This window comes from Paramisgurnus dabryanus, chromosome 24 (assembly GCF_030506205.2).
Source record: "Paramisgurnus dabryanus chromosome 24, PD_genome_1.1, whole genome shotgun sequence".
Lineage (NCBI taxonomy): Eukaryota > Metazoa > Chordata > Actinopteri > Cypriniformes > Cobitidae > Paramisgurnus > Paramisgurnus dabryanus.
The window spans coordinates 14754324-14782323 of record NC_133360.1 but is presented as its reverse complement, the minus strand read 5'-3'; the positions used below and the strand labels follow the sequence as shown (position 1 = coordinate 14782323).

At 38.3% G+C, this 28000-nt stretch overlaps 1 protein-coding gene across 1 annotated transcript; it reads left to right on the top strand.

Moving 5' to 3' along the window:
• Positions 1–27750, top strand: LOC135721856 (unconventional myosin-Va). Its single transcript, XM_065244294.1, has 35 exons — positions 1–27; positions 2807–2917; positions 3144–3312; positions 3537–3681; positions 4190–4346; positions 4493–4636; positions 5777–5858; positions 5939–6046; positions 6120–6232; positions 6388–6656; positions 7005–7086; positions 7398–7538; positions 7875–8000; positions 8127–8210; positions 9860–9991; positions 11251–11348; positions 11427–11513; positions 11599–11919; positions 12123–12279; positions 12396–12635; positions 16116–16325; positions 17374–17473; positions 17654–17808; positions 19427–19594; positions 20222–20322; positions 20412–20532; positions 20624–20746; positions 21089–21197; positions 21331–21482; positions 23701–23817; positions 24204–24339; positions 24742–25036; positions 27105–27279; positions 27364–27444; positions 27546–27750. Exons 1-35 carry the CDS (start codon positions 1–3, stop codon positions 27705–27707), a joined length of 4998 nt encoding a protein of 1665 aa, XP_065100366.1. The 3' UTR covers positions 27708–27750.
• Positions 27751–28000: the final 250 nt, after the last annotated feature.

Below are 28000 nucleotides of genomic sequence, written 5' to 3'. Positions count from 1 at the left end.
ATGGCAACCACAGAGCTCTACACAAAGGTAAGTGCATTACATGATGTTTTATGTATTTTAGCTTTATTGTATGCTACAGAATAGATAGATTTGTATAGATATGTGGATAGAAAGATTGTTTAGAGAGAAAGAGAGAGATGGATGGATAGATTGTTTAGATAGATAAATAGATTGTTTAGAGAGAGAGATAGCTGGATGGGTGGATAGATTGTATAGATAGATAGATTGTATAAATAGATTGTTTAGAGAGAGAGATAGCTGGATGGGTGGATAGATTGTATATATATTAGATAGATACATAGATTGTATAGATAGATAGATTGTTTAGAGATAGATAGATAGATAGATAGATAGATAGATAGATAGATAGATAGATAGATAGATAGATAGATAGATAGATAGATAGATAGATAGATAGATAGATAGATAGATAGATAGATAGATTGTGCAGATAGATAGATAGATAGATTGTGCAGATAGATAGATTGTGCAGATAGATGAATAGATTGTGCAGATAGATAGATTGATTGTGCAGATATATAGATAGATAGATTGTGTAGATAGATAGATAGATTGTGTAGATAGATAGATAGATTGTGCAGATAGATAGATTGTGCAGATAGATAGATAGATGGATAGATAGATTGTGTAGAAAGATAATTGGATTGTATACATAGATAGATTGTGCAGATAGATAGATTGTGCAGATAGATAGATAGATTGTGCAGATAGATAGATTGATTGTGCAGATAGATAGATAGATAGATAGATAGATAGATAGATAGATAGATAGATAGATAGATAGATAGATAGATAGATAGATAGATAGATTGTGCAGATAGATAGATAGATTGTGCAGATAGATAGATAAAATGGATAGATAGATTGTGTAGATAGATAGATGGATTGTGCAGATAGATAGATAGATTGTGCAGATAGATAGATAGATTGTGCAGATCGATAGATAGATAGATAGATAGATAGATAGATAGATAGATAGATAGATAGATAGATAGATTGTGCAGATAGATAGATAGATTGTGCAGATAGATAGATAGATTGTGCAGATAGATTGATAGATTGTGCAGATAGATAGATAGATAGATAGATAGATAGATAGATAGATAGATAGATAGATAGATAGATAGATAGATAGATAGATAGATAGATAGATAGATAGATAGATAGATAGATAGATTGTGCAGATAGATAGATAGATAGATAGATAGATAGATAGATAGATTTTTTAGATAGATAGATAGATTTTTTAGATAGATAGATTGTTTAGAGAGGTAGTGTAGATAGATAGTGTAGATAGATAGATAGATAGTGTAGATAGATAGATAGATAGATAGAAAGATAGATAGATAGATAGATTTTTTAGATAGATAGATAGATTTTTTAGATAGATAGATTGTTTAGAGAGGTAGTGTAGATAGATAGTGTAGATAGATAGATAGTGTAGATAGATAGATAGATAGATAGATAGATAGATAGATAGATAGATAGATAGATAGATAGATAGATAGATAGATAGATAGATAGATAGATAGATAGATTATGCATTGCAGATAGATAGATAGATTGTGCAGATAGATAGATAGATTGTGCAGATAGATAGATTGTGCAGATAGATAGATAGATTGTGCAGATAGATAGATAGATAGATAGATAGATAGATAGATAGATAGATAGATAGATAGATAGATAGATAGATAGATAGATAGATAGATAGATAGATAGATAGATAGATGGATAGATAGATTGTGTAGATGGATAGATAGATAGATAGATAGATAGATAGATAGATAGATAGATAGATAGATAGATAGATAGATAGATAGATAGATAGATAGATTTTTTAGATAGATATATAGATTTTTTAGATAGATAGATTGTTCAGAGAGGTAGTGTAGATAGATAGTGTAGATAGATAGATAGATAGATAGATAGATAGTGTAGATAGATTATTTAGAGATGGATGGATGGCTTGTGTAGAGATAGATTGTTAGATTGTGTAGATAGATGGATTGTTAAGAGTTCTATGTGTTTAGTGCTAATAAGGAAAGCATGAGAATGTGTGCTGTCTGTGTTAATGTTTAATGCTGTCGCGTGTATTTATGCTGATAAAGAACATAAAGTGTCACACAGGCACATGAGTTGGTTAGGTAACATTCAAAACACTGAATGAATTTCTTTTTTATCTACACATTTAGATGATGTGTGTGACAAAACATAAAAGAAAAAAAATGCTTTTAATCCATTCAGTGAGAAACCCTTTCATCACTTTCACATAAAATTGCTTTGGGTAATGGTATTTAGCAAAATATTGATCTAGATAACTTGGATGTAAAAATTGTTGGTGTCTTAAATTTTTACGTTTATTCAAACTGGCTTTGCGGGTCATTTAACTTGCTATTTTTACATTCTGGCTAATGATGAGTTTCTTCACTGTAAAAAATGCAGCATTTTGTCCAATCAACATTTTTTATACTACTTAATTTATAAAAACAAGTTGTTTAACTTATTTTTTCACAGGTCAAAACTTAAAATTGTAGACTTGCAAAACCAAGTTGTTTTAACTTCATTCTGCATTTTTATTTTTTATTACAGTGAATGCAACAAATCTATTTTTAAGGGTTAAAGTAACATTAAAAACATAAGCTGATATGACTTGGTGATCACATCATTTTACAGTGTTGTCAATATCTGTGAGTATTGTTGGTGTGATGTGAAGGCTTTTAAATATGCATCAGAAAACATCACTGAAGTGAATTGTGTATAAGAAGTTTGGGTTGTTTCTCAGGGGGCGTGTGTGTGGGTGCCGGACCTTGAAGCTGTGTGGATTTCTGCTCAGTTATTGCGAGACTATCGATCTGGAGACCAATACATCCTAATTCAACTCAATGATGGCAGAGTAAGATGCTGCTGTATACATGCTATAAAAATAATACATGAAGTTCCTTAAGTTCACCTGGGAGTTTTAATAGAGTGACCACATGTGTAGTTCATCACATTAACAAAAGACATGTTCCACCATGACAACCAAACTTTATGATTTGAATTGTAATGATTAGAAATGTTGTTTTAACATCCATGTGGCTTTACATAATTCATACAGTATCTGTATTCTTCTCCATAAGGAGATGGAGTATCCAGTGATGCCTCCAGCAGGTCTTCCTCCTCTAGGGAACCCTGATATTTTGGAGGGGGAGAATGACCTCACGGCGCTAACCTTTCTCCACGAACCAGCGGTACTTCACAATTTGCGAGTGCGCTTTCTCGACTACAGTAGCATTTACACCTACTGTGGTGAGTTCAATTAAAAGAAAAACAGTGGCCAGATCATTTTTACAGCTGTTCTATATTTTACTGGGTATAAAGTTCACAGCAAAGAGATTCACTGAGCATTCGTTACTGGTATATTGGCTACTGTAAAAAAATAAATAAAACATGAACAAAGTGCTAAGTTTATTCGTGGAACATACTCAGCAAATTTTTTATTAGATGCTTCCTGTGCTTTCATTACGTAACAGGAATTGTATTGGTGGCCCTAAATCCTTACGAACAGCTGCCAGTCTATGGAGAAGAGGTTATTGATGCATACAGTGGACAGGACATGGCTGATATGGAGCCTCATATCTTTTCTGTGGCTGAGGAGTCATATCGAACTATGATCAGGTTCATTTATAACAAAGTACTGTGGGGGGTTTCATGGTTTTATGGACATAGGATGTACCATGGTAATACCATGATCTTCACATGCCTGCCTTTTAGTTGAAATTTAAAAATGTTAATGCAAAATCTGGGCCCTTATTACATTATAAGAGAAACCAAACAGATTGTATCATCCCTTTATAATGACAATTGCACCACCATTGTGAAAACAACAGTATGTCCATTTGAAAAAAGGTCCAAATGTAGGTGTTGTCCTTGTTACACTGTCATAAAAATGGTCATAATGGTCTTTAGCTGTCACTGGAGTGATATCCTTTCAAAAGGGAACATAATTGTACCTCAGAGGTACATAAATGTATACATATCTATTCTGTACCTATATAGTACATATTAGGACTTTTATAAAGGGCACTGCCCTTTCTTACAGTGTTAGGCCTATGCCATGTGTCTTGACCCATATCTCAAAGTACCATGGTATTTTTATACTCAAATCAAGTATGTATTTGTGTAGGGAGGAGAAGAATCAGTCCATCATAATCAGTGGAGAATCGGGTTCAGGAAAAACTGTATCTGCAAAGTTTACCATGCGTTACTTTGCCGTTGTTGGTGGTGCAGCCCGGCAGACCAGCGTGGAGGAGAAAGTTCTGGCATCCAATCCCATCATGGAGGTACTGGACCATAAGTTCTGACATCTTATGTTTGTAACTTAATAAAGAGAGTTAAAAATAATTATGGATGCTCAAACAACAAAGTTGGTGGTGGCCTAAGACTTTTGCACAGTACTGTATATATATGATAATTTTAACCTTTGCAGGCAATTGGCAATGCAAAAACAACCCGAAATGACAACAGCAGCCGTTTTGGAAAGTATATCGAAATAGGATTTGGGCCCAAAGGGGATATCATTGGAGCGAACATGAGAACGTATCTACTGGAGAAATCAAGAGTTGTTTTTCAGGTGACTGCCTAGTTAAAGTCTGTGTAAAGTCATTGCAGAGAATTGTTTCTAAACACATTATAAATGTGTTACGGCAAAAAAAAATTTTTTTAATACATGCTAAATACATTTTGTAGAAAGTAAAGCTTTATTAAATGTATTTTTGAATTTTAAAATATTTATTTTTAACCTCCTTCATATATTAACATATATTTCTGAATGTATTTCATGGGCAACAAATACATTTTTCCTGGCCAAAATATAAAAGTTGTTAAATGATGCATAATAAAATAAAATATTTTTGCAGCTCAAAATATATTTCATTTGAACTTTTTCAAACCTGTTATGTTTACAGGTTTGAAACAAAAACATAGTGCGATGTTAAAATAAATGCTTTAAATATACATATTTTTCAAATATATTTTAAATATACAAAAAAGCCACAAAATATATTGGTGGAAAATACATTTTTCAAATTATATTTCAGCAAATATATATTTTCTCTTTTTTCGTGTATATTTTGAAATATATTTAAAATTATATTTGAAAATATATTTTTTGCCATATGGGTTGCTGAATCAACAAAGACTGTAAACGGTGTAGTACTGATTTGGTGAGTTACTGACTGTTAAACAGTTTTCCACATTTTTGTGTACAAGATTATTTTGACAGGTTTAAAACGGTGGCTCGATGACGCACTGGAGCCACAATCGCGAGCGTCCATTCAGGTTGCAGCTTTCACGGTTCTGGCTAGAGAGCAGTCAAATCCCGCGAGATGTTGGGTTTAGGATAAGGATTAAAAACAGCGGTTCTGGCTTGATATTATACAGTCATATACCGTTAAATGTTCGGTTTAGGGTTAGGTTTGGAGTAAGATTCGGATGAAAACAGCGCTCATCCGGCGAGATTTCACGTGATTTTGGCCGTAGCTGTATCCCTTCTAGCCACAACCAGCTTTCCCGCGAGTGGGCGTGGTTTCAGCGTCGACAGTCGGCGTGTATTTAAATTATTAAAAAATTATCTAGGTGTTTAATATCACATTTTTTGTGGTGTGTCAAACTGAGAACACATTTAATATCGGACTTTACATGTTTCAATTAAAAAATGTCTCATAGTTTTTTTTATATATATATTTTTTCAATGTTCTGTTTCTTGACACAGACATCTGATGAGAGAAACTACCACATCTTCTATCAGCTCTGTGCCTCAAGGGATTTGCCCGAGTTCAGGACACTAAAACTTGGTAAAGTCTTAAAGTCTGATCTGTCTTCGCGAATAAATGTGAACGTGTTTTTATTAAGTCATCGTGTATCACATCTCCAGATTCGCCTGAGAACTTCCATTACACCAACCAAGGACAAAACACTCATATTCCAGACACAGATGATGCTGTTGAGCTAGTGCGCACCAGAAATGCCTTTACTATACTTGGTATGTTAATGTACACCAATGCATGATACAGATTTACAGTATGTTTTAACAAATGTATGTGTCGTCCCTGCAGGCGTGCAAACTGACCAGCAGATGGAGATATTTCATATACTGGCAGCTATTCTTCATCTCGGGAACGTCAACATACAAGCAAGTGGTCGAGGTGGAGACCGCAGCTATATTGATGTACGAATGTTATGCATTAAATTGTATATTTTATGTAAAGTGTACATTCCTGAATTATTTTCCCTCACAGATTTTTCATTTTTACAAATGAATGAAAAACAAATATCATGGGCCTCCTAAAAACTCCTAATAATTGATCATACTCATACTGACAGGCCCATGATCGTTCACTGGCCATCTTTGCCAAGCTTTTGGGAGTGGAAGGTGCTCAGATGGCCCAATGGCTGTGCCACAGGCGATTGACGGTGGGTGGGGAGATGTTGGTGAAGCCCATGACAGGACAGCAAGCCAACGATGCTCGAGATGCTCTAGCTAAGCATGTATACGAGCAGCTGTTCGCCTGGACCGTACAAAGGCTCAACTCATCTTTAAGAGCTCACAGGCAACAGCCAAAGTCTTTTATAGGAGTTCTTGATATCTATGGGTGAGATAACAGCATACATTGAACACTTTAAATGGGAAATATCATGCAAATCGGACTTTTTCCATATTTAAGTGCTAAAATTGGGCCACCAGTGCTTCTATCAACCTAGAAAATGTAAAAAAAGATCTTAGTTATGGTAAAACCATTTTTTGATGGTTTTGGTAAACCATTCTCTGCAAGCATGTGAAAAAATTGATCATTGAAATTTGGCTCCCCTTGTGATGTCAGAAGTCTATATGTATATATGGTATTTTGAGCTTAAACTTCACATATGTACTCTGGGGACACTTTGTCTCCTTTAACAGTTTAATAATGGATGATTGATGTTCTCCCCTTCTTTGTTTGTAGGTTTGAAACCTTTGACAGGAACAGCTTCGAGCAATTCTGTATAAACTATGCCAACGAGAAGCTACAGCAGCAGTTCAACAGGGTGTGTTTGCAAACTTCCTTAAAGTCAATAACCCATCTGTGCCTGAAGCCATTAATAATTAATTAAGTATGGTTTTACTACAAATAACACCTATGGTTATTAGTAGTTAAACAAATGAGAAGCTCAGATGGAAAAGCCACCAAACGCCACCTCTGTCAAACATGAGATAATGAATTTGATACTAATATTTTTCCTTAATACAATTTGTCTATAAAGTCTTGTCGAGCCAACCCCAATAACCCAACCCAAATCATTCGCTTGTGCTAGGTTTTGTACTCGTTGTTACCAACTTAAATCTGTTTTTCTCTCAGCATGTGTTTCAACTGGAGCAAGAGGAATATCTGCGCGAGGAGCTTCCCTGGAATCGGATCGAATTTAGTGATAATCAGCCGTGTATCGCTCTTATTGAGGGACAACTGGGTCTGCTTGATCTTCTGGATGAGGAGTGCAGAGTGAGAAAACCTTAAGCTCATTCATAAGAAAGTACACTAAGGCCTGGTTTCACAGACAAGGCTTAGCTTAAGCCAGGACTAGGTCAGTGCAAGTTATTTTCAGTTGAGACACCTCATACATTTGTTTTAGTCTAGGACTAGCCTCAGGCCATGTCTGTGAAATGGGGATAATGTCATAATATCCCATAATGCATCATATGGGAGGATAATGAATGTGAGGTGTCTTCAACAGGTGTTTGTCTTATTATGTTAAAAGAAATGTATGCCTGCCCTTGGATGCACTGTAAGTCACCTTGCACAAAATTATATGTAAATTAAATTGTTATTCTGTTTTAGATGCCTAAAGGCTCAGATGAGAACTGGGCTCGGAAACTTTATGATCAGCACCTGAACCGGAGCGCTCACTTTCAAAAACCACGCATGTCTAACTTCGCCTTCATCATCCTGCACTTCGCTGATATGGTTAGAAAAATCTACTTAGCATGTTGGACGAGTAGACGACTCGAGGCTGGAGTCGTCTGCTGTCCGGGCATATATTACACGTTAAAAAATATAATTTTTCTTTTAAAGATACTATTTTTTCAATAGGTCCAGTATGAGTGCGATGGATTTTTGGATAAGAATCGAGACACTGTATTTGAGGAGCCCATTAACATTCTGAGGGCTAGTCAGGTATTGTTTGAAGAGTTCAATTATTGTATGAGTTGAATTGCTTATAAACACTGTTTTAATTAAATTAAATTTTATTTATATAGCGCTTTTCACAATTGTTAATTGTTACAAAGCAGCTTTACATTAATAGATGACGGAAAAACATAGAAAAGCGAGCGTAGTAATAATGTAACGTATATAGTAAAGTATTAAGCTAAGCCAATGGTGGCGGACTCTCCAGGGGATAAAAAACCCCTAGGAGAAAAACGCTCCTGGCTTGTCCAGGGGGAAAACTCCTAGGAGGAGAAAAACCTCTGAGAGAGATACATATTTATATATATAAATACTATCGGGTATGTAAACGGGTAAGCAGATTAAACTGGTTCCACCGGTGGTCGTTGGTCAGGCATTGGCTGGGCATCACGTTGAAGGATGGTCAGTAGATCAGTGGTGTTATGACCTTCACAGCCGCAGGAACTGGGTCTGTTTGTCTCATTGTCCTCGGGGTCGAGGATGAGAGATACAGAATTCTATTAGCGTAGGGGCCGTTCACATGTAATGCAAGTGTCATACAGTATTGTGGTTTAAATCAGCTCGGTTCCAGACAGGCTAACTATTGCTGCATAAGTATATTACCCAGATGAGTTATGTGAATGCTTTGTTCTGGACAAACTAACTATTGTGGGTACATTTACTGGACATTTTATGTAAATGCTTTGTTAAAGAAGAATGTTTTAAATTAATCGACTGTGTCTGACACGCGAACATTATTTGTTAAATCTTTCCAGAACTTAGGGGCTAAGTAGGAAAAGGATCTACCAACTTTAGACACTTTTGATATTCTAGGGACAGTTAAGAGACCAGAATTTTTTGATCGCAGTGTACGTGATGGATTGTATTCTGATAGTAATTCTTTAATATATGAGGGCGCTAGGCCATTTAAGGCTTTGTAGGTGATTAGTAATATTTTAAATTGTATGCGATATTTAACTGGTAGCCAGTGTAAAGATGCCAAAATTGGACTTATGTGGTCATACTTTTTAGATCGAGTAAGCACTCTTGCAGCGCCGTCTTAAACCAGCTGTAGCTTGTTTACCTGATTTGCTTGACATCCCCCGAGTAACGAGGTACAATATCTGCATCTGATGCAGACAGCATATGGCGTATTTTTGAGATATTTTTAAGATGGAATAATGCTGTGCGGCAGACGTTGGAGATATGACTATCGAAAGAAGGATTGCTATCGAACATCACGCCGTGGAAGATGGCACCACAGTGCAGCCATCTATGGGCAACTTGTAATCTGATACATTGTGTATGGATTCAATAATTTCGTTCAATAATTAGTATCTCTGTCTTATTGGAGTTTAGCATAAGAAAGTTATGTGCCATCCAGTCACTTATATCACTAATACAGTCTGTTAGCTTGGAGAACTGGTGTGTTTCGCTAGGATGTGACGAGATGTAAAGCTGGGTATCATTCGCATAGCAGTGAAAACTTATGTTATGTTTCCTGATAATGTCTCCTAGAGGTAGCATATATAACGAGAATAGGATAGGACCTAAAACTGATCCCTGTGGTATGCCGTATTTAACCGGGGAGTGATATGACACTTCCTCATTTACATAAACAAAGTGATAGCGGTTTTGCTTAACCATGTCATTTTTAGTCAGAGCTGGTCGCCGAGCTGTTTCAGAAAGAGTCAGCAGGTGAAGTCCCGCCCAACTCTTCTCTACCGAACGGAAACCTACGATCCGGGAAGAGAGCTCATCGTGAACACAAACTCACTGTTGGCTTTCAGGTGAACCAGTTTTCTTGGTTTCTGCCAATAACTATATTTTTGATTCATTAAAATGCATTTCTACTTATTATTTTAAGTAATTAAATTTAAACTCTTTGGAGTGGTTTCCCAGACAGGGATTAGCTTAAGCCAGGACAAGGCCTTAGTTTAATTATGAAATATAACTAGTTTTACCAACATGTCTTACTAAAAACATTACTTCTGTGCATTTTCAGGCAAAACAAAGGGCACTGATGTATTTAAAGATATGTCAGTGCAAGATGTTTTCAGTGTGGACAGCTCTTACATTTATTTTAGTCTAGGACTAGTCTAATCCCTGTCCAGGAAACCCTACTTTAACTTTTTCCTCCCCAGTGTTTTAAAAAAAAGTTGCGAGTCAGCTTTAGCATTTTTTATGATTTTCACAAAAGCTGAGATAATTGCATTTTTGTAAATGACTTTTGTTAGAGATCAGATTTAGAGCGATGATCAAAACATACACATAGTTTTACTGTTTTGGCCTTAGAGGATGCGTCCATGTTTTATAAGTTGGGTGAGAGCAGAAATACGGTTTGCCTCAAAAACTCGTCATTGGCAGGGAAGCGTTTTCTCGTAAAGGTGGGGTGCATGAAAATGTTGACATTTGGAATCACCTAAACAAACACGCCCCTTCCCCAATAGAATCTGGACCTTCTTTTAAAAGACCCACCCCACACGTACGCCCCTACTGCTGATTGGCTACAAATGTGTTTTGGTAGTTGGCCCGACTCCCTTTTCGTGTTTTTAAAAATCACCATGACACAAAAATGTAAGTTTTGTGGCTTTTTGTCCATCACTCTTAGTTGTCCATTGTGTTCTAGTGTTCTCCTAAACATTGACAAAAATGTACTTTTAATCAAATAAAAACAGACCAAAAATATTGAGGACTCATACTGCATCAACTTAGCTTGTCCAATCAGATGCTTTCTAGAATGTGAATGCCCCTCCCCCTAATAAAACTTGCCTCTGACTACCAATGTATAGTAGCAAATCTTTAAAGGGTCCCTCTAAAAAAAATTGGTCCAAAAATTGTCACTGGGATGGTACCTTTTAAAACGGTCCTAATAGGTTTGGTACAGATATGTACCTTTGAGGTACCAATTTGCACCTTTTACGTACAAAAGTGTACTTTTTGGAAAGGTAACGCCCCAGTGACAACTTTTGTACCTTCTTGTAATAACTTTACTATTTAAGACTCTTTTTGTATGTCATTTTGTATGTATTTGTTTTTCTGTGTCCAGTTCCGGCAATCTTTGCAACTTTTGATGGAAACCCTGAACAGCACCACCCCACATTACGTCCGCTGCATCAAACCCAACGACCTCAAACAGCCCTTCCTGTAAGAGACCCATCAGAGATAATCACTGTGTTTGTGTCTGTCTGAATGTGCATAACCTCAACCCTTCTTTCATCTCAGATTTGATCCCAAGCGAGCGGTGCAGCAATTGCGAGCATGTGGTGTTTTGGAGACTATCCGCATCAGTGCTGCAGGATACCCCTCCAGGCATGTCTTCTGTATGATCCATCTATAATGTTCCAGAGCACATTTATATTTTGTTTAGAAGAACTCACACCGTTACTTACTCTAGATGGACGTATGAGGAGTTCTTCACCCGTTACCGTGTGCTACTGCGGGGGTCGCTTTCCCTGGATGACATGGGGCGCTCCTGCCAGAGGTCTCTTGCAGACCTCATCCCTGACCCAGAGCAGTACTGCTTTGGCAAAACCAAGGTCTTCTTTCGGGCCGGGCAGGTTGCGGTGTTGGAAAAGCTGAGAGGGGACAAGTTGCAGGCGGCTGGTGTTTTGATCCAGAGCTGGGTGAGAGGTTGGCTGCAGCAACGGCAGTATCAGAAGCTCCGGCGGGCCACCATCATCCTGCAGCGCTATACCAGAGGAACCCTGGCCCGCAGGTGGGTTAGACAGCTACGCATTTACCACGAAAATGTTTTGTTCGTTTAAGGCTTTTATTTACATGACAACAGCATTTTTGGCACTTTTAAGTTTATGAAAATGACAAAAAGACACATTTGTGAAAACGGGGTTATGTATGTTACATGTTCAGACATTATGTGACATCGCCTTCGTGTGTACTTTAATCTCACTCGACCATTAGGTTGGCGTGGAGTCTTCGTTACACCCTCGCTGCTTTGATCATCCAGAAGACATACCGCATGCTGGCTGTTCGACAGCTTTATCTGACCATCAGGGAGAACACCATCAAAATCCAGGCCTTTTTCAGAGGCACCCAAGCTCGACGCATTTACAGAAAGGTAAAGAACACACAGGCCTAGTTTGATTTCGATGGGTAATAATTTAAAAGACAGAGGCAACAATGCAACCAATAATATTTTTATTTTATAATTAATTATTTTCTCTCCATTCACAGATGCTGGTAGAGCGGGCAGTGGTTTTCTTGCAGGCCCGGGTGCGAGGCTGGCTGGCCCGGTGCAGGTTTAAGCGCATCAGAGATGCCGTGGTGCTCCTGCAGTGCTGCGTGCGCAGACAGGCGGCACGTAAAGAGCTGCGGCGACTGCGAGCTGAGGCGAGATCAGTGGAGAAATACAGAGAGCTAAATAAAGGCATGGAGGTCAAACTCATGCAGCTACAGCTCAGAGCCGATCAACAGGTGAGAAACTGAAATAATACATCTTTCAGAAAGAAAACTGTTTCATATTAAAAGGACTCATTATAATTAGCATTAAACGTTTAATAATCTATATATGGTGGGGTTTGAATATATTGTGTCTGCTTTGAAATTTACATTTCTAATTATACTTTATCTTAGATACTACTTTATACTAAGAATTTTAGCTGTACATTTCAAATAAAAAATAAATGTATAATGGAATTTTTAGGTGGATAATTTATAACATAGTCAAACCTCAAATGTCAGAAAAACCACATGAATTTCACAATAATAATTACATAAGGATGTCACCACATTTCACATGCCATCTTATAGGAATACTAATTTACTCACTCCCATGTCATCCAAAATGTTGATGTCTTTCTTTGTTCAGTCGAGAAGAAATTACGTTTTTTGAGGAAAACATTCCAGGATTTTTCTTAATTTAATAGACTTTATTGGACCTCAATAGTTTACAGTTTCTATGCAGTTTAAAACGATACCAAACGAAAATGACAATGGTTTTGCTAGATAAGACCCTTAGGGCCCTATTTTAACGATCTGAAACGCAAGTGCGAAGCGCAAAGCGCAAGTGACTTTGTGGGCAGATCTTGGGTGCTGTTGCTATTTTCCCAGTTGCTATTTTTTCAGACCAACCCATTATTAAATCAATAAGGGGTTGGTCTGAAGTAGGTTCATTATTCATAGGTGTGGTTTGGGCGTAACGTCAAATAAACCAATCAGAACGCTATCCAACATTCCCTTTAAATGCAAGGGCGCAAGTTCCATGGCGGGTTGCTATTATTATGACGGATTTACCAGGCGCACGCCAGGAGCGGTTCACAGCCGAGGAGACCGACGTTCTTGTAAGAGCAGTCAAAGACAGAGAAGTTGTTTTGTATGGGGATATGACAAACCCGGCCAAATCAGCGTCGGTTAAACAGGCGTGGGAGGAAATAGCCACAATTGTCTCATCAGCTGGCATCCCCAGGACGTTGCGCCGCAAGCGCTACATTGATGTCAGGAGACGGGGGAATCCCAAGCTTGCCAGCATAAATCGGGCACATCGTGTAACGGGAGGTGGATCTGCCTCTACACATGACCTGACGCCAGCAGAGGACATCGCTCACCACTGAAAGCCAAGAAACGCAAGCAGTCCAACAAAGTACACTTCCAAATCAAGTTTACATACATTAAGGTTTCTTATGAAAACATTTTAATTATTATTTACATAAAATTAACGTAATACAGCCACACAACAAACTTATGAAAATATTTTAATCGTTATTTGCATGATAATTTTTTAACGCAGCCACACAAAATAAATAAAAACTATCACCACAATGCTCACCACTATGATTCCCCTTATCTCATGTGTTAATATTTTTTATTGTAACAATTTATTTTTTGCAAAAATAACTGTTGCATCTGTGTAGATTAGATAAGCAAAGTGTGTGCGCGTTGTGCACGCTATACATTATGGTCAAGCATGCGCCCTTAAAATAGCATAATGAACCACGCGCAACGCGCCCTTGACTTTAGACAATTTTTTTCTGGTTTGTGGCGCAATTGTTTTTTGAAACTGCAAAATGGCATCAGGGATGGTTTGCGCCGGAACACACCTCCTTTTTTGCGCTGAACCACCCAGGGAGCGCAAGTTCATTCCCTAGTTTGCCGACGTGAGTCTGTGGAGGGAAAAACCCGCTGTGCACCGGTGCAAAATACAAATGATACATGCGTCACTGACAAAGTCAATTGCGCTGGCTGCAAGATAGGGCCCTACGTCTTATCTAGCAAAACCATTGTCATTTTCGGCAAGAAAAAAAAATGCACTTTTAAAGCACAACTTTCGACTTGCACCAGCCATGTGACGCGTTAACGTGTAATGCATCATCATGTCAAAAGGTCATGCATGACGTATGCAAGACTCCCGCTCCAGTGTTTATAAGTGTGGAGAAAGAAGACCGTTCTGACGTTGTTGTATGTGGAATGATATTAATTAATGTCTTTGTGTCAGTTTATTATTAAAAATGGTCAACAAATGTGCGTTTCACATATGTATCGCAATTACGTGAGGTCACTTGTGGTTTAAAAGTGCATATTTTTATTGCCAAAAATGACAATCGTTTTCCAAGATAAGACCCTTATGCCTCGTTGGGATCGTTTGGGGCCCTTTGAAGCTGCGTTGAAACTGCAATTTTAAACTGCATTTACACTGCAAACTGTTGAGATCCAATAGAGATCTCTAAGACATGTGAACAACTGGGTGACAACGTCATCAGAACGCAAAGAATTATGGGTATGTTTGGCCAGTTTACATGGGCTGGCATAGCAGGCTAGTGTTCTGGCATGAAAATAGTAAAAAATTAGCGTGAAAAACAGAATATAATCCTACAAAATGCAGCGGGCTAAAGAAAACATTGTCAGACCATAGCGCCTAAAACTAATTTTGATCACTGCGTTCTTCAAAGAAGTCCTGTATGTTTGTGCCGCTGATTTCCAAAATGCTTTGCGTTCACCACTGGGAATACGTCATGATGATGACACATTAGCAATGTCTATAGAGTCTATTAAAATGAAAAAATGTTTTCTTCAAAAAATGTATTTTCTTCTCAACTGAAAAAAGAAAGACATAAACATTTTGGATGACATGGGGGTAAGTAAATTATCTATTTTTTTTAAAGCAAATGGAGTATTCTTTCAAAGTTTGTTTAAAGTCATTTCAGAGAATTGTTTCTTAACACATCATAAATGTTAAAAAATGTATTGCTGAAACACGTTACAAAGACGGCGAACTATGTAGTTCTGAATTGTGAAGTTAAATCATTAAACAGCAGTGGCGGCTTGTGACTGCTCTTCCGAGAATGCGCTAATTCAAAATAAGTGTTCGGATTGTCAAGTGTGTGGTTCCCTTTTCCAAAATATGTGTCCTGTGTGTGGAGAGATCCTGTGTGCATCACGTGTTTTGTCAAAATAAGTGCCTGCTGGAGACGCATCAAAACCGTTTATGAAAAAGAGACGCTCACGTTCCCTAAATACATGCAAGACACTCCCTTAACAGTAAACTCTGATTACGCATGAGATTGTGCGAGAATCTTGCACACGCGAGCGTCTCTTTTCAAGTTCAAGGCAGCAGGAACTTATTTTGGCATGACACGTGATGCACACACGATCTCTCAAAGCGCAGAACACATATTTTCAAATGACGAACCACACACATGACAAGCAACATACATGTTGCGAACTTCGCATAATGTGCTTCAAAAAAAGAAGTCACCAGCCCCACTGTTAAACAGGTGTTCCACATTTGTGTGTTCAGGATTATTTGGGGCGGGGCTAAAACGAGCATTGGCCGCGCCCCTAACACAATCTCGAGCATCCATTCAAAAATTATATTTTAACATCGCAAATGTTGAATACTTCACCTTTATGTACGTATAGTGTAATGTGAATTCTAACGCGTGTTTTGTCTTCTGTCAGGCGAGAGAAAGTGCATCTCTAAGGGAGACCCTGCTGGTTGAGCGAGAAGCTCACAGATCTGAGGTGGAACAGCTGCGCTCAAGTCTCCAGAAACTCAAGATACAACTGCAGGAAAACATCAACAGCACTCCCTCGCTCACAGAGAAACAACAGGAGGAGCGGAGGAAAGCCGAGGAGAGGACTGCTCAACAGATCCTTCATCTTACACAGGTAAACATACAGAAGTGTCACATCAATAGTTAAAGGAATATTCAATTTTCTTAAAAGAAAAATCCAGATAATTTACTCAACACCATGTCATCCAAAATGTTGATGTCTTTCTTTGTTCAGTCCAGAAGAAATTATGTTTTTTGAGGAAAACATTGCAGGATTTTTCTCATTTTAATGGACTTTAATAGAGCCCAACATTTAATACTTAAATCATCACTTAACAGTTTTTTTCAACGGAGTTTCAAAGGAATATAAACGATCCCAAACGAGGCATAAGGGTCTTATCTAGCAATACGATTGTCATTTTTGACTATAAAAATAGCAAATATACACTTTTAAACCACAACTTTTCGTCTAGGTCCGGTCCAGTGCGACCTAACGTAAATGCGTAGTGACGTAGGGAGGTCACGTGTTACAAATATAAAACTCACATTTGCGGACCATTTTAAACAATAAACTGACACAAAGACATTAATTAGTATCAGTTGACATACAACAACGTAGGAATGGTCCTCTTTCAAGACGCTTGTAAACACTGGGACAGAGTTTCGCGTTCGTCCTCTGTGACCTCTTGACGTCATGACGTATTGCGTGGGGTCAGCTGGCGCATCACGACCAGATCTACATGACGAGAAGTTGTGGTTTAAAAGTGTATATTTGTTATTTTTATTGTCAAAAATGACAATCGTTTTGCTAGATGAGACCCTTATGCCTCGTTTGGGATCGTTTATAGTCCTTTGAAACTCAGTTGAAAAAAACTGTTAAGTGTTGAGTTAAGTATTAAATGTTGGGCTCTATTTAAGTCCATTAAAATGAGAAAAATCCTGCAATGTTTTCCTCAAAAAACATAATTTCTTCTCGACTGAACAAAGAAAGACATCAACATTTTGGATGACATGGTGGTAAGTAAATTATCTGGATTTTTCTTTTAAGAAAATGGACTAATCCTTTAACATTACCACAAGTCTCCCTAGAAGTAATTTTACAGTATTTTTCTGTTAGTGTACAGTATTTTTCCATTTTGGTTTTGTTTACTTGTTTGCTGTAGGAAATCCAGTCTCTCCGAGCTGAGAGGGATTCCTTGGAGAAGGAGAGGAATGAGCTTGGTGTTTGTTTACAGGAACAGCAAAAAGTGCAGCAGGATAAAGGTTAAGTTTTGTCTTTATCTATGACATGACCTTACTTAGTCAATATTAAAGATATCCAGGTTGTATTTTTTACATTATGTAGGAGGATTTTATATAAACAGTAAATACAAAAATGACTTCTACAGGATCACAATTGTATACCCATGCATATGAAAGTGTCGGTTTTTGTTTGTGTTTCAGATAGCCATCAGCAGTCTGTGGATCAGAACGATGCATCCGTGCTGGCAGAGCTGGAGGAGGAGAGGAGAAGATACCAGAGCTTACTAAGAGAATTTACAAGACTAGAGCAAAGATACGACAACCTGAGAGATATGAGCATGTTCACCACCAATGAGGTACATCTAATAGATGGTGGGATAGAGAGGAATGAGAATTAATACCACCTTTCACCCCATTAGAGATAAAATGAAGAATTTGGTTCCAAAATCAGTATTGTATCAGGTTAGTATTAAAAAGTAAATTCTAAATTTTACGCAAAATCCAGTATCCGCCGTGTTATTTTGTAATTTTTTTCCCTTTTTTCCCAAAACATGGTAAACGTCACTCCTCCTTCTCTGCAGAATGCAATAAATCCCTTCAACCAATCACAGCGCACCATTTCACACATTGTAAACAACAATGGTGGCGCGTTGAATACACACAGAATCACACAATAGTTTTCCTCATCTACTTTGTACTTTGTGATTAACAAACAAACAAAAACAAAATTTAGTTGGCATTGATAAACCTGTGGTGGTTTTCTGTGACTGGGAAGAAACGTAAGCCATCAAAATCGAATAATTTATGCGAGAGGCACTCGAGTGAAGAAAAAATGCAGGCTGTTGCTTGTTCTCCCGACAGCATCAAGCTTCTGTCATGCTAACACATTGACCCCAGTGGATCTTATGAAAAACTTTCCATTATTTTACTTAAAGCCAATGAAAATCGAGCAGGACCAAAACATTTTACAGCTGATCGCTGTCAAAAAAGTTTAGCGACGATATCCCAAGGATGACAGCAGCAATGACAATGTTCTTAATATGACAAAGTGAGTGTTTTGATTAATGCCATTAATGTTTATTTTTTTAATCAGTGTATACCACTACTCAACTAAATGAATATAACATGACAAAGATGAATGCACATTTATACATTGATTCAATAGATTTATAGCATTTTGAAAAAATGCTTTTTTTTGTGGAAAAAATAATTAGTTTTTATAATAAATCTTTGAAAATCAAATTATGGATTTGAATTTTTTTATGTTTTTATAACCTAAAGAGGCTATGTAAAACTTTGTAACAGAAAATAGTGGTTTTCATCTTGTCACTTCCTTGCGTATAGAAAACATGTTTTACCCAAATTAGTCAAAATGGATTTATTGCGTTTTGGAACCAAACTCTTTAAATATAAATTAAAATATAAATGGCAATATCAAGTTTAAAGTTTATGTAAAGTCTGTTATCAAATGTGTCACACCACAAAAATTTGTTATTAACCACCCAGCCAAATTGAACAATGAAAAAACCTGCAAGTAAATAAAAAAGTTATCAATATCTTGGAAAAACAGGCAGGATTTTCTGCTTTTAAATACTGGGGGCGTGCCCGTAGTCGGCGCTGAAGCCACTTCCACGCATGGCAAGGCTTCTGGTCTCTCTCAACTTTTTAAATACCGCTACAACCTGAATGGATGCTCGCAATTGTGGCATGCTTTGTGGCTCCAGTGAGTCATCGAGTCACCGCCTAAATAATCCTGAATACAGAAATGTGGAAAAACTGTTTAACGGCGTAACGCTACAATTCAGTACTACATAGTTCACAGTCTTTGTAGCATGTTTCAGCAATACATTACTAACATTTCTACAGTTTACACAGACTTGAATGAGATTATTGACATTTTTAGTATTGTGAATGTAGTGAATATTTTTTGCTAAAACTTAAGTACTTTAGTAAAACTTGTGTCTGGTCCTGCAGCGTTCACATGGACACAGACGAACAGATTCGACGGTGTCTTTGGAGCCTCCGTCGCCCGTCTCCACACCCTTCTCAAACTCGCCCGTCTTCCCGTCGCCCGAGGAGGTCAGGAGGATCAGTGTGACATCACCCACTGACAGGAGACCTTGGGGCTTCGAGCAACCTCTGGTTTGATATTGATATTTACTGAATTGTCGTATAAATACATGATATTTAGTTATATTAAACTCATTCAAATCACTATTAATATACTATATAAAGTACTGTGCAAAAGTCTTAGGGCACCATGCCACTATTAGATTTATTGTTTTTGCAATTGTATAGTGATCATATATAATTATTTCTCAGTCTCTTTATTAGAATACAACCAGAAAATACAGGAAACTTTTATGTAGTATTAAAAACAGAATAAAAGTATAATTTGAAGTGTCAAGTATTTAGGGTAAACTCCCCTTCAACTTGAGCAATAGCAGGCAGCTGCAGGATCTCTTAAACCTAAATGAAATTAATTCCTAACTTCTAATTTTAATCGATGACTTCAGGACTTCAATCTCCTCAAAAAAGCTCAAGATGTGTTTCGTGCCAAGGGAGGTCACACTAAATACTGACTGATGCCTGAAGAAGACATTTAGTTCTGAAAACTGTTTTGTTTTTCATTTTGTGTACATATTTTCTGTATTTTCTGTTTGTATCTTTAAAGAGTGAAAAATAAATATGGATGGACATTAAAACTTTGCTAAAAACAAAGCTGGTGGTGGTGTCTATAATGTTATAACCAAACTGAATTTCCTGCAGGATGTCCTAATGGAGAATGTGGGCGTGGCCAAAGATGCATCAGAGAAGATGAAGGGAGAAGATCTCAGACACGCCTATGACGCTGTCCGTGTGGCAAACAAGTCAGTTTCACTTCAATCATTGAATGGTGATGTATTTGTACCTCATTAGTAAATTGTGGTAATTGTATCGCATGCTTTGGTGGTTTTAGGCTTCTAGAAATGCAATTGTTGTCTCAAAGAGCACAATGGGAAGAGGAGATATCTGCTCTGAGGATGAAACTTCAACAGGCTCAAATCAGAGGAGACACTGGTGGAGATACTGAGATGAAGGTGCTCAATCTACCTGGCCACAAATTATCACTGTATTTTATTCAGTCAGTTGTTTTGTTTGGTGAACATACATTTTTGTATGTTTATGAAGGATCTTGCTGAGCAAGTGGCGGTGAGAGATCAGGAGTGTTCTCGAATGCGCCGAGAACTTAAGGAACTCAAACACACCGTGACACTCAGGAGAATTTTATCATATGCGGGTCAGTTTACGTCTGCCGAGAAACATGCGTACGGTCGACACCAAAGTGTTTGGAAACCTCAGCAACACCTAAAAATGTGCCTGTAATTCAATTAAATCAGAATATATCAAATCAAGTAGTATTTGTCTGAACAAAATCTGACACATTCACACTTATCAACCAAGACATTTCGTAATTAAAAGTTTGTTGAATTGATAAAATATTTGACATGAAGACAGACAGTATTGTGTCACTTTCTGGTTGCCAAATGTTATAAAAGACATCCATTTTATCAACTATATAATTAAATTACCCTTAACTAACATGTACATTGTGAAAGTTTAATTTTGTTCTGTTTAGGGCTGGGTGTGTCTCAGGAATCTCAAGATCCAACATCTCCACCCCCTCAGAAAAACCACACACTCGCCGGATTGCTGGAGTGCAGGAAAAAAGACGAAAACAAACTTATTAAAAATCTCATTACAGGTGAATGGTACACACACACACACACACACACACACACACACACACACACAATAATACAGTACAGAAATACAATCCTAAAAACAATTTTATCACACACGATAGATCAGAGATGATGATGGTTTGTTTGTGGCAGATTTGCGTGTTGATGTCGCCCTTTCTTTACCCTCGGGTATCGCGGCACGGGTTCTGTTCCTTTGCATACGTCAGGCGGACTGCAGCGGTGATCAGATGCGAGTAAAGGGGCTTTGCAGTGCTGCTGTTAGTGCCATAAAAACTGCATTGAAGGTGAACTACGATCTTAAAAGCATTATTTTTTTGTTATTTTCTGCTATCATGTAAATAATATATATATATATATATATATATATATATGTGTATGAATGAACAAGTGTAATACCAGAGCTTAATCAGAATAAATAAACAAACATCCATATTAATTCTGTAAGTGTTAAATATAATGTAAACTAAATCTTTATCTTTGGAGTCAGATAAGAGATAAATTTACCTAAATTACGTAACGCCAAAACGTCATCTGCAAGCGCCGGAAAAGGCTGAACGCGCTAGAATCCTTCGGCCATGCCGTTTGGTTTCCGCCATTGGGCCAACGGATGGATGGGGACATATTTCTTACCCCCTTACAAAGTATATATATATATAAAAAAAAAAAAAATATATATATATATATATATGCTGCAGAGCTAATTTTTTAAGTTAAAGTAAGACAAAAAAATATGTAGATATAATCGCACTTACATTTTTAAGTTTAATCAACTTAAAATCGTTAAAAATCTGGCTCCCCTTGTGATGTGAGAAGGGGATAATACCGCCCCTTAATATGCACTATCCAAACACGGCACTGCCATTTAGTGCAGAGATCAGCTCGTTTGCATTTTAAAGGGCACACTCAAAACGGCACATTTTTGCTCACACCTACAAAGTGGCAATTTTAACATGCTATAATAAATTAACTATATGACATTTTGAGCTAAAACTTCACATACGTACTCTGGGGACACCAAAGATTTATTTGACATCTTAAAATAGTCTTGTGAAATGTCCCCTTTAAACACTTTGGGCCCTATCTTGCACCCAGCGCAATTGACTTTGTCAGTGACGCATGTATCATTCGTATTTTGCACCGGCGCACAGCGGGTTTTTCCCTCCACAGACGCACGTTGGCAAACTAGGAAATGAACTTGTGCTCCCTGGGCGGTTCAGCGCAAAAAAGGAGGCGTGTTGTGGCGCAAACCATCCCTGATGCTATTTTGCAGTTTCAAAAAACAATTGCGCCACTGACCAAAAAAAACTAGTCTAAAGTCAGTGGCGCGTTGTGCGTGGTTCATTATGCTATTTTAAGGGCGCATGCTTGACCATAATGTATAGCGTGCACAACGCGCACACTTTGCTTATCTAATCTACACAGATGCAACAGTTATTTTTGCAAATCATAAATTGTTACAATAAAAAATATTAACACATGAGATAAGGGGAATCATAGTGGTGAGCATTGTGGTGATAGTTTTTATTTATTGTGTGGTTGCGTTATAAAATATTTTCATAAGAAACCTTAATGTATATGAACTGGATTTGTAAGTGCACTTTGGGGTTGGACTGCTTGCGTTTCTTGGGTCCGATTTCAAAGCCCCCAAACCCTTTCAGCGGTGAGGGTGGACGCAGCGATGTCCTCTGCTGGCGTCAGGTGCTGTGTAGAGGCAGATCCACCTCCCGTTACACGGAGTGCCCGATTTATGCTTGCAAGCATAAATTCCCCCGTCTCCTGACATCATTGTATCGCTTGGCGCAACGTCCTGGGGATGCCAGCTGATGAGAAAATTGTGGCTATTTCCTCCCACGCCTGTTTAACCTACGCTGATTTGGGCAGGTTTCTCCCATCCCCATACAAAACAACTTCTCTGTCTTTGACTGCTCTTACAAGAACGTCGGTCTCCTCGGCTGTGAACCGTTCCTGACGTGCGCCTGGTAAATCCGTCAGAATAAAAGCAACCCGTCATGGAACTTGCGCCCTTGCGTTTAAAGGGAATGTTGGATAGCGTTCTGATTGGTTTATTTGACGTTACGCCCAAACCACACCTATGAATAATGAACCTATTTCAGACCAACCTCTTATTGATTTGCGCCTGGTGAAGAGTTATTTCTCCCGCCGGGAAAATAGCAACAGCGCCCAAGATCCGCCCACAAAGTCACTTGCGCATTGCGCTTCGCACTTGCGTTTCAGATCGTTAAAATAGGGCCCTTTATCTAAAGCGACTTAATTCAGGATACATTTTGTCAATATGTGTGTACCCTGGGATCAATCCCATGGCATTTGTGTTGCGAACGCAGTGCTTTACTAACCAAACTACTGTCAAATGCAACTTAATAATGCATAATTAAATCCATGACATGTTTGAAGTAGTCACTGTCATAATGGGGAAATGTAATGTGTATATCCAGTTGTGTTTATTCTTAAAACATATAAAACAATAATGTGTGCTTCTTGTAGAAACATGGCAATGATTTAAACATGACAGCTATGTGGCTGAAGAACGCATCCCTGTTCAAAGATCTGCTCAACCAACACTCTCCTCATAAGGTGACTGATCTACAAATGCTTTTCTTTGTTTATTTTCCATAATGATCAGACTTACAAAGACTTGAGACATATCTAAGTTAAGAGTAGGTATTTTTTATGTAATAAATTACATTTCCTGTACATATTTAACAACAAATAAGCTATTCAAAGGCTTCTGAAAAAAATGTAAACACCATGCATTGAGCGATGTCTGATTAGCTCCGCAAGACTGCTCTGTAAACATATGCCCTGTCCCAAATGGCACACTTCATGTGGACTTACAGTGGCCTCCAGGTTGCGCGTGTCTGTTAAGTCCACAAGACCGTAAGGTTTCCCATTTGTGCTCATGGATGCCCCCTTTCAGTCGATAATATGTACACTTTTCATGAGCCTGCACCTATTCATGATTCATATATAAATCTTTCCTCCCCCAGGAGATGAGAGGTTCAGAAGAGCATGTACCCCTTGTGACTGATGTGCAGGAGTCCGTCCGAGCTTTTAGTGATCTCTGTATTCAGGCATATCAGCAGCTGTTGTCTATAACAGAGAGTCGTCTGCAACCCATCATCGGTACCCTTACACATACTCCTACAGTATAAACTACATGTCCTTATGTCCTTCCTTATAGTCGCAACACCATTTTCTTCAGGTGACACATAGGCAGTACATTTTTACATTGACATTTATGCATTTGACACACGCTTTAATCCAATGTGACTAACAGTGCATTCAATCTATGCATTTTATTACGACTTTTGTATTGCTCAACCTATTAAGCTACAGAAAAACTCACGTGTAGTAGAAAAAAAAAACTCTAGACAGCAGGACTGATTATCATAACTGAAAGTTTTTTTCTTGACAAGCATATTTAAGTAATTGATTCCTTTATATTATAAATAATGACGGTAATGGGTATAAAGATTGTTGCAACTTTATATTTCTAGTATATAACACTCAACTATGCTTCTCCAGTACCTGCCATGCTTGAAAGTGAAACGATTCCTGGCCTGTCTGGATCATCAGTAAAGCTGAGCAGCGGTCGAAAACGTGCATCCTCAGATCCCCGTGGCACCACCGAAGGGGCCACTATGTCAGCTGTTCTGAGGGAACTGGGATCGTCGCACACGGCGCTGTCTCGTCAGGATCTGCCCTCGGCTCTGCTGGAACAAACCTTTCACCAGCTCATATACACGCTGGCCGCCACAACCCTGAATGCCCTGCTACTGCGTAAGGACATGTGCTGCTGGAACCGTGGCCTTCAGATCAGGTCTGATCTATCTGTCTGTCTGTGTCTATCTATCCATCTGTCTGTCTGTCTGTCTGTCTGTCTGTCTATCTGTCTGTCTGTCTGTCTATCTATCTATCTATCTATCTATCTATCTATCTATCTATCTATCTATCTATCTATCTATCTATCTATCTATCTATCTATCTATCATCTAACCTGTCTGCTGTCCCTCCATCCCTCCATCTTTCTAGTCCGGCCATCCATCATCTAACCTGTCTGCTGTCCATCCATCCATTATCTAATCTGTCTGTCTGTCTATCTATCTATCTATCTATCTATCTATCTATCTTTCTATCTTTCTATCTTTCTATCTATCTATCTATCTATCTATCTATCTATCTATCTATCTATCTATCTATCTATCTATCTATCTATCTATCTATCGTCTCTGGTCTGTCTGTCTGTCTGTCCGTCCATCTATCCATCTATCATCTAACCTGTCTGTTGTCTATCCATCTATCACCTAATCTATCTGTCTGTCTGTCTGTCCGTCCGTCCATCTATCTATCTGCCTATCTATCTATCTATCTATCTATCTATCTGTCTGTCTGTCTGTCTGTCCGTCCGTCCGTCCGTCTGTCTGTCTATCCTGTCTGCTGTCCCTCCATCCATCCACCTATCTAGTTTGGCCATTCTTCATCTAACCTGTCTGCCGTCTATCCATCTATCATCTAATCTGTCTCTGTCTGTCTATCTATCTATCTATCTATCTATCTATCTATCTATCTATCTATCTATCTATCTATCTATCTATCTATCTATCTATCTATCTATCTATCTATCTATCTATCTATCTATCTAAGCTGTCTGCTGTCCATCCATCCATCCATCATCTAAACTGTCTGCTGTCTAGCCATCTATCATCTAATCTATCTATCTGTATGTCTAGTCTGTCTGTCCGTCCGTCCGTCCGTCCGTCCGTCCGTCCGTCCATCTATCTATCTATCTATCTATCTATCTATCTATCTATCTATCTATCTATCTATCTATCTATCTATCTATCTATCTATCATCTAATCTGTCTGTCTGTCTGTCTATCTTTCATCGAATCTATCCGTCTCGTCTGTCTGTCTATCTATCCGTCTGTCTTTCTGTCCATCTATCCATCCATCTTTCTAGTCCGGCCATCCATCATCTATCCTGTCTGCTGTCCCTCCATCTTTCTAATCCGGCCATCCATCATCTAACCTTTCTGTTGTCCAGCCATCCATTATCTAATCTGTATGTCTGTCTTTCTATCTGTCTGTCTGTCTGTCTGTCTGTCTGTCTGTCTATCTATCTATCTATCTATCTATCTATCTATCTATCTATCTATCTATCTATCTATCTATCTATCATCTAAGCTGTCTGCTGTCCATCCATCTATCACCTAACCTGTCTACTGTCCCTCCCTCCATACCTCCATCCATCCATCTTTCTAGTCCGGCCATCCATCATCTAACCTGTCTGCTGTCCATCCATACATTATCTAATCTGTCTGTCTGTCTATCTGTCTATCTATCTGTCCGTCCGTCCATCTATCCATCTATCATCTAACCTGCCTGCTGTCTATCCATCTATCACCTAATCTATCTGTCTGTCTGTCCGTCCGTCCGACCATCTATCTATCTGCCTATCTATCTTTCTGTCTGTCTGTCTGTCCTGTCTGCTGTCCCTCCATCCATCCACCTATCTAGTTAGGCCATTCTTCATCTAACCTGTCTGCCGTCTATCCATCTATCATCTAATCTGTTTCTATCTATCTATCTATCTATCTATCTATCTATCTATCTATCTATCTATCTATCTATCTATCTATCTATCTATCTATCTATCTATCTATCTATCTATCTATCTATCTATCTATCTATCTAAGCTGTCTGCTGTCCATCCATCCATCCATCATCTAACCTGTCTCTGTCTATCTATCTATCTATCAATCATCTAATCTATCTATCTGCCTGTCTGTCTGCCTGCCTGTCTGTCTGTCTGTCTGTGTGTTTCTCTCTCTCTCTGTCCACCTGTCATCTAATCTGTCTGTCTTTCTGTATGTCTATCTATCTCACAGGTATAATGTGAGTTTGCTGGAGGAGTGGCTGCGCTGTCGTTCACTGCAGACAGGTGGCACTGTGACTGCTCTCAAACCCTTGATTCAAGCAGCTCAACTTCTTCAAATGACCAAAAAGACTGAGGCAGATGGACAAGCCATGGTCCAAACCTGCAGTGCACTGTCCAACCAGCAGGTGGAGTAGCGGCTATATTACACTCACATGTTGAAATATGAAGTTAATGTCTTGAATATTCTGAGCTTGTGATATTCACTTTAGATTGTGAAGATTTTGAGCCTGTACACTCCTCAGAGTGATCTTGAAGAAAGGGTGACGCTAAATTTTATCCGTATAGTACAGGTAAGGGAACGCAAACTCTTCGAGTCACCAGCCAATCACATACACAGGAATTGTACCAGCAGTTGCAGAGTGATAATGCTGTTTATATGTTGGTTTCCCAGGGGCTGCTGAAGGGACGGTCTGATGGGCAACCTCCACAGCTTCTGATGGATGTCAGGCGGGTGTTCCCCGTCACCTTCCCTTATCAGCCACCACCACCAGTCAGCACCGCCCACCTCGAAATCCCAGAATCCCTCAAGTTGTCATTCCTACGCAGACTATGAGGCTATTCATCTGCTGCTAAACAAACGATGGCTGTAGAAAGACTTTGTTGTCTCATTTGTTTTACTTAATATTTAGCCTTATTTTTACATTTTTATTTTATTTTCTACTGATAATTATTGTAGAAAAGGTAATAGTTTACATTAAGGTTGTATTTGTTAACATTAGTTAATGCATTAGCTAACATGAACTAACAATGAACAACACTTCTACAGCATATATTTATCTTAGTTCATGTTAATATCAGCATTTACTAATACATTTTAAAATAAAAAAGTTTAGTTAATGCACAGTG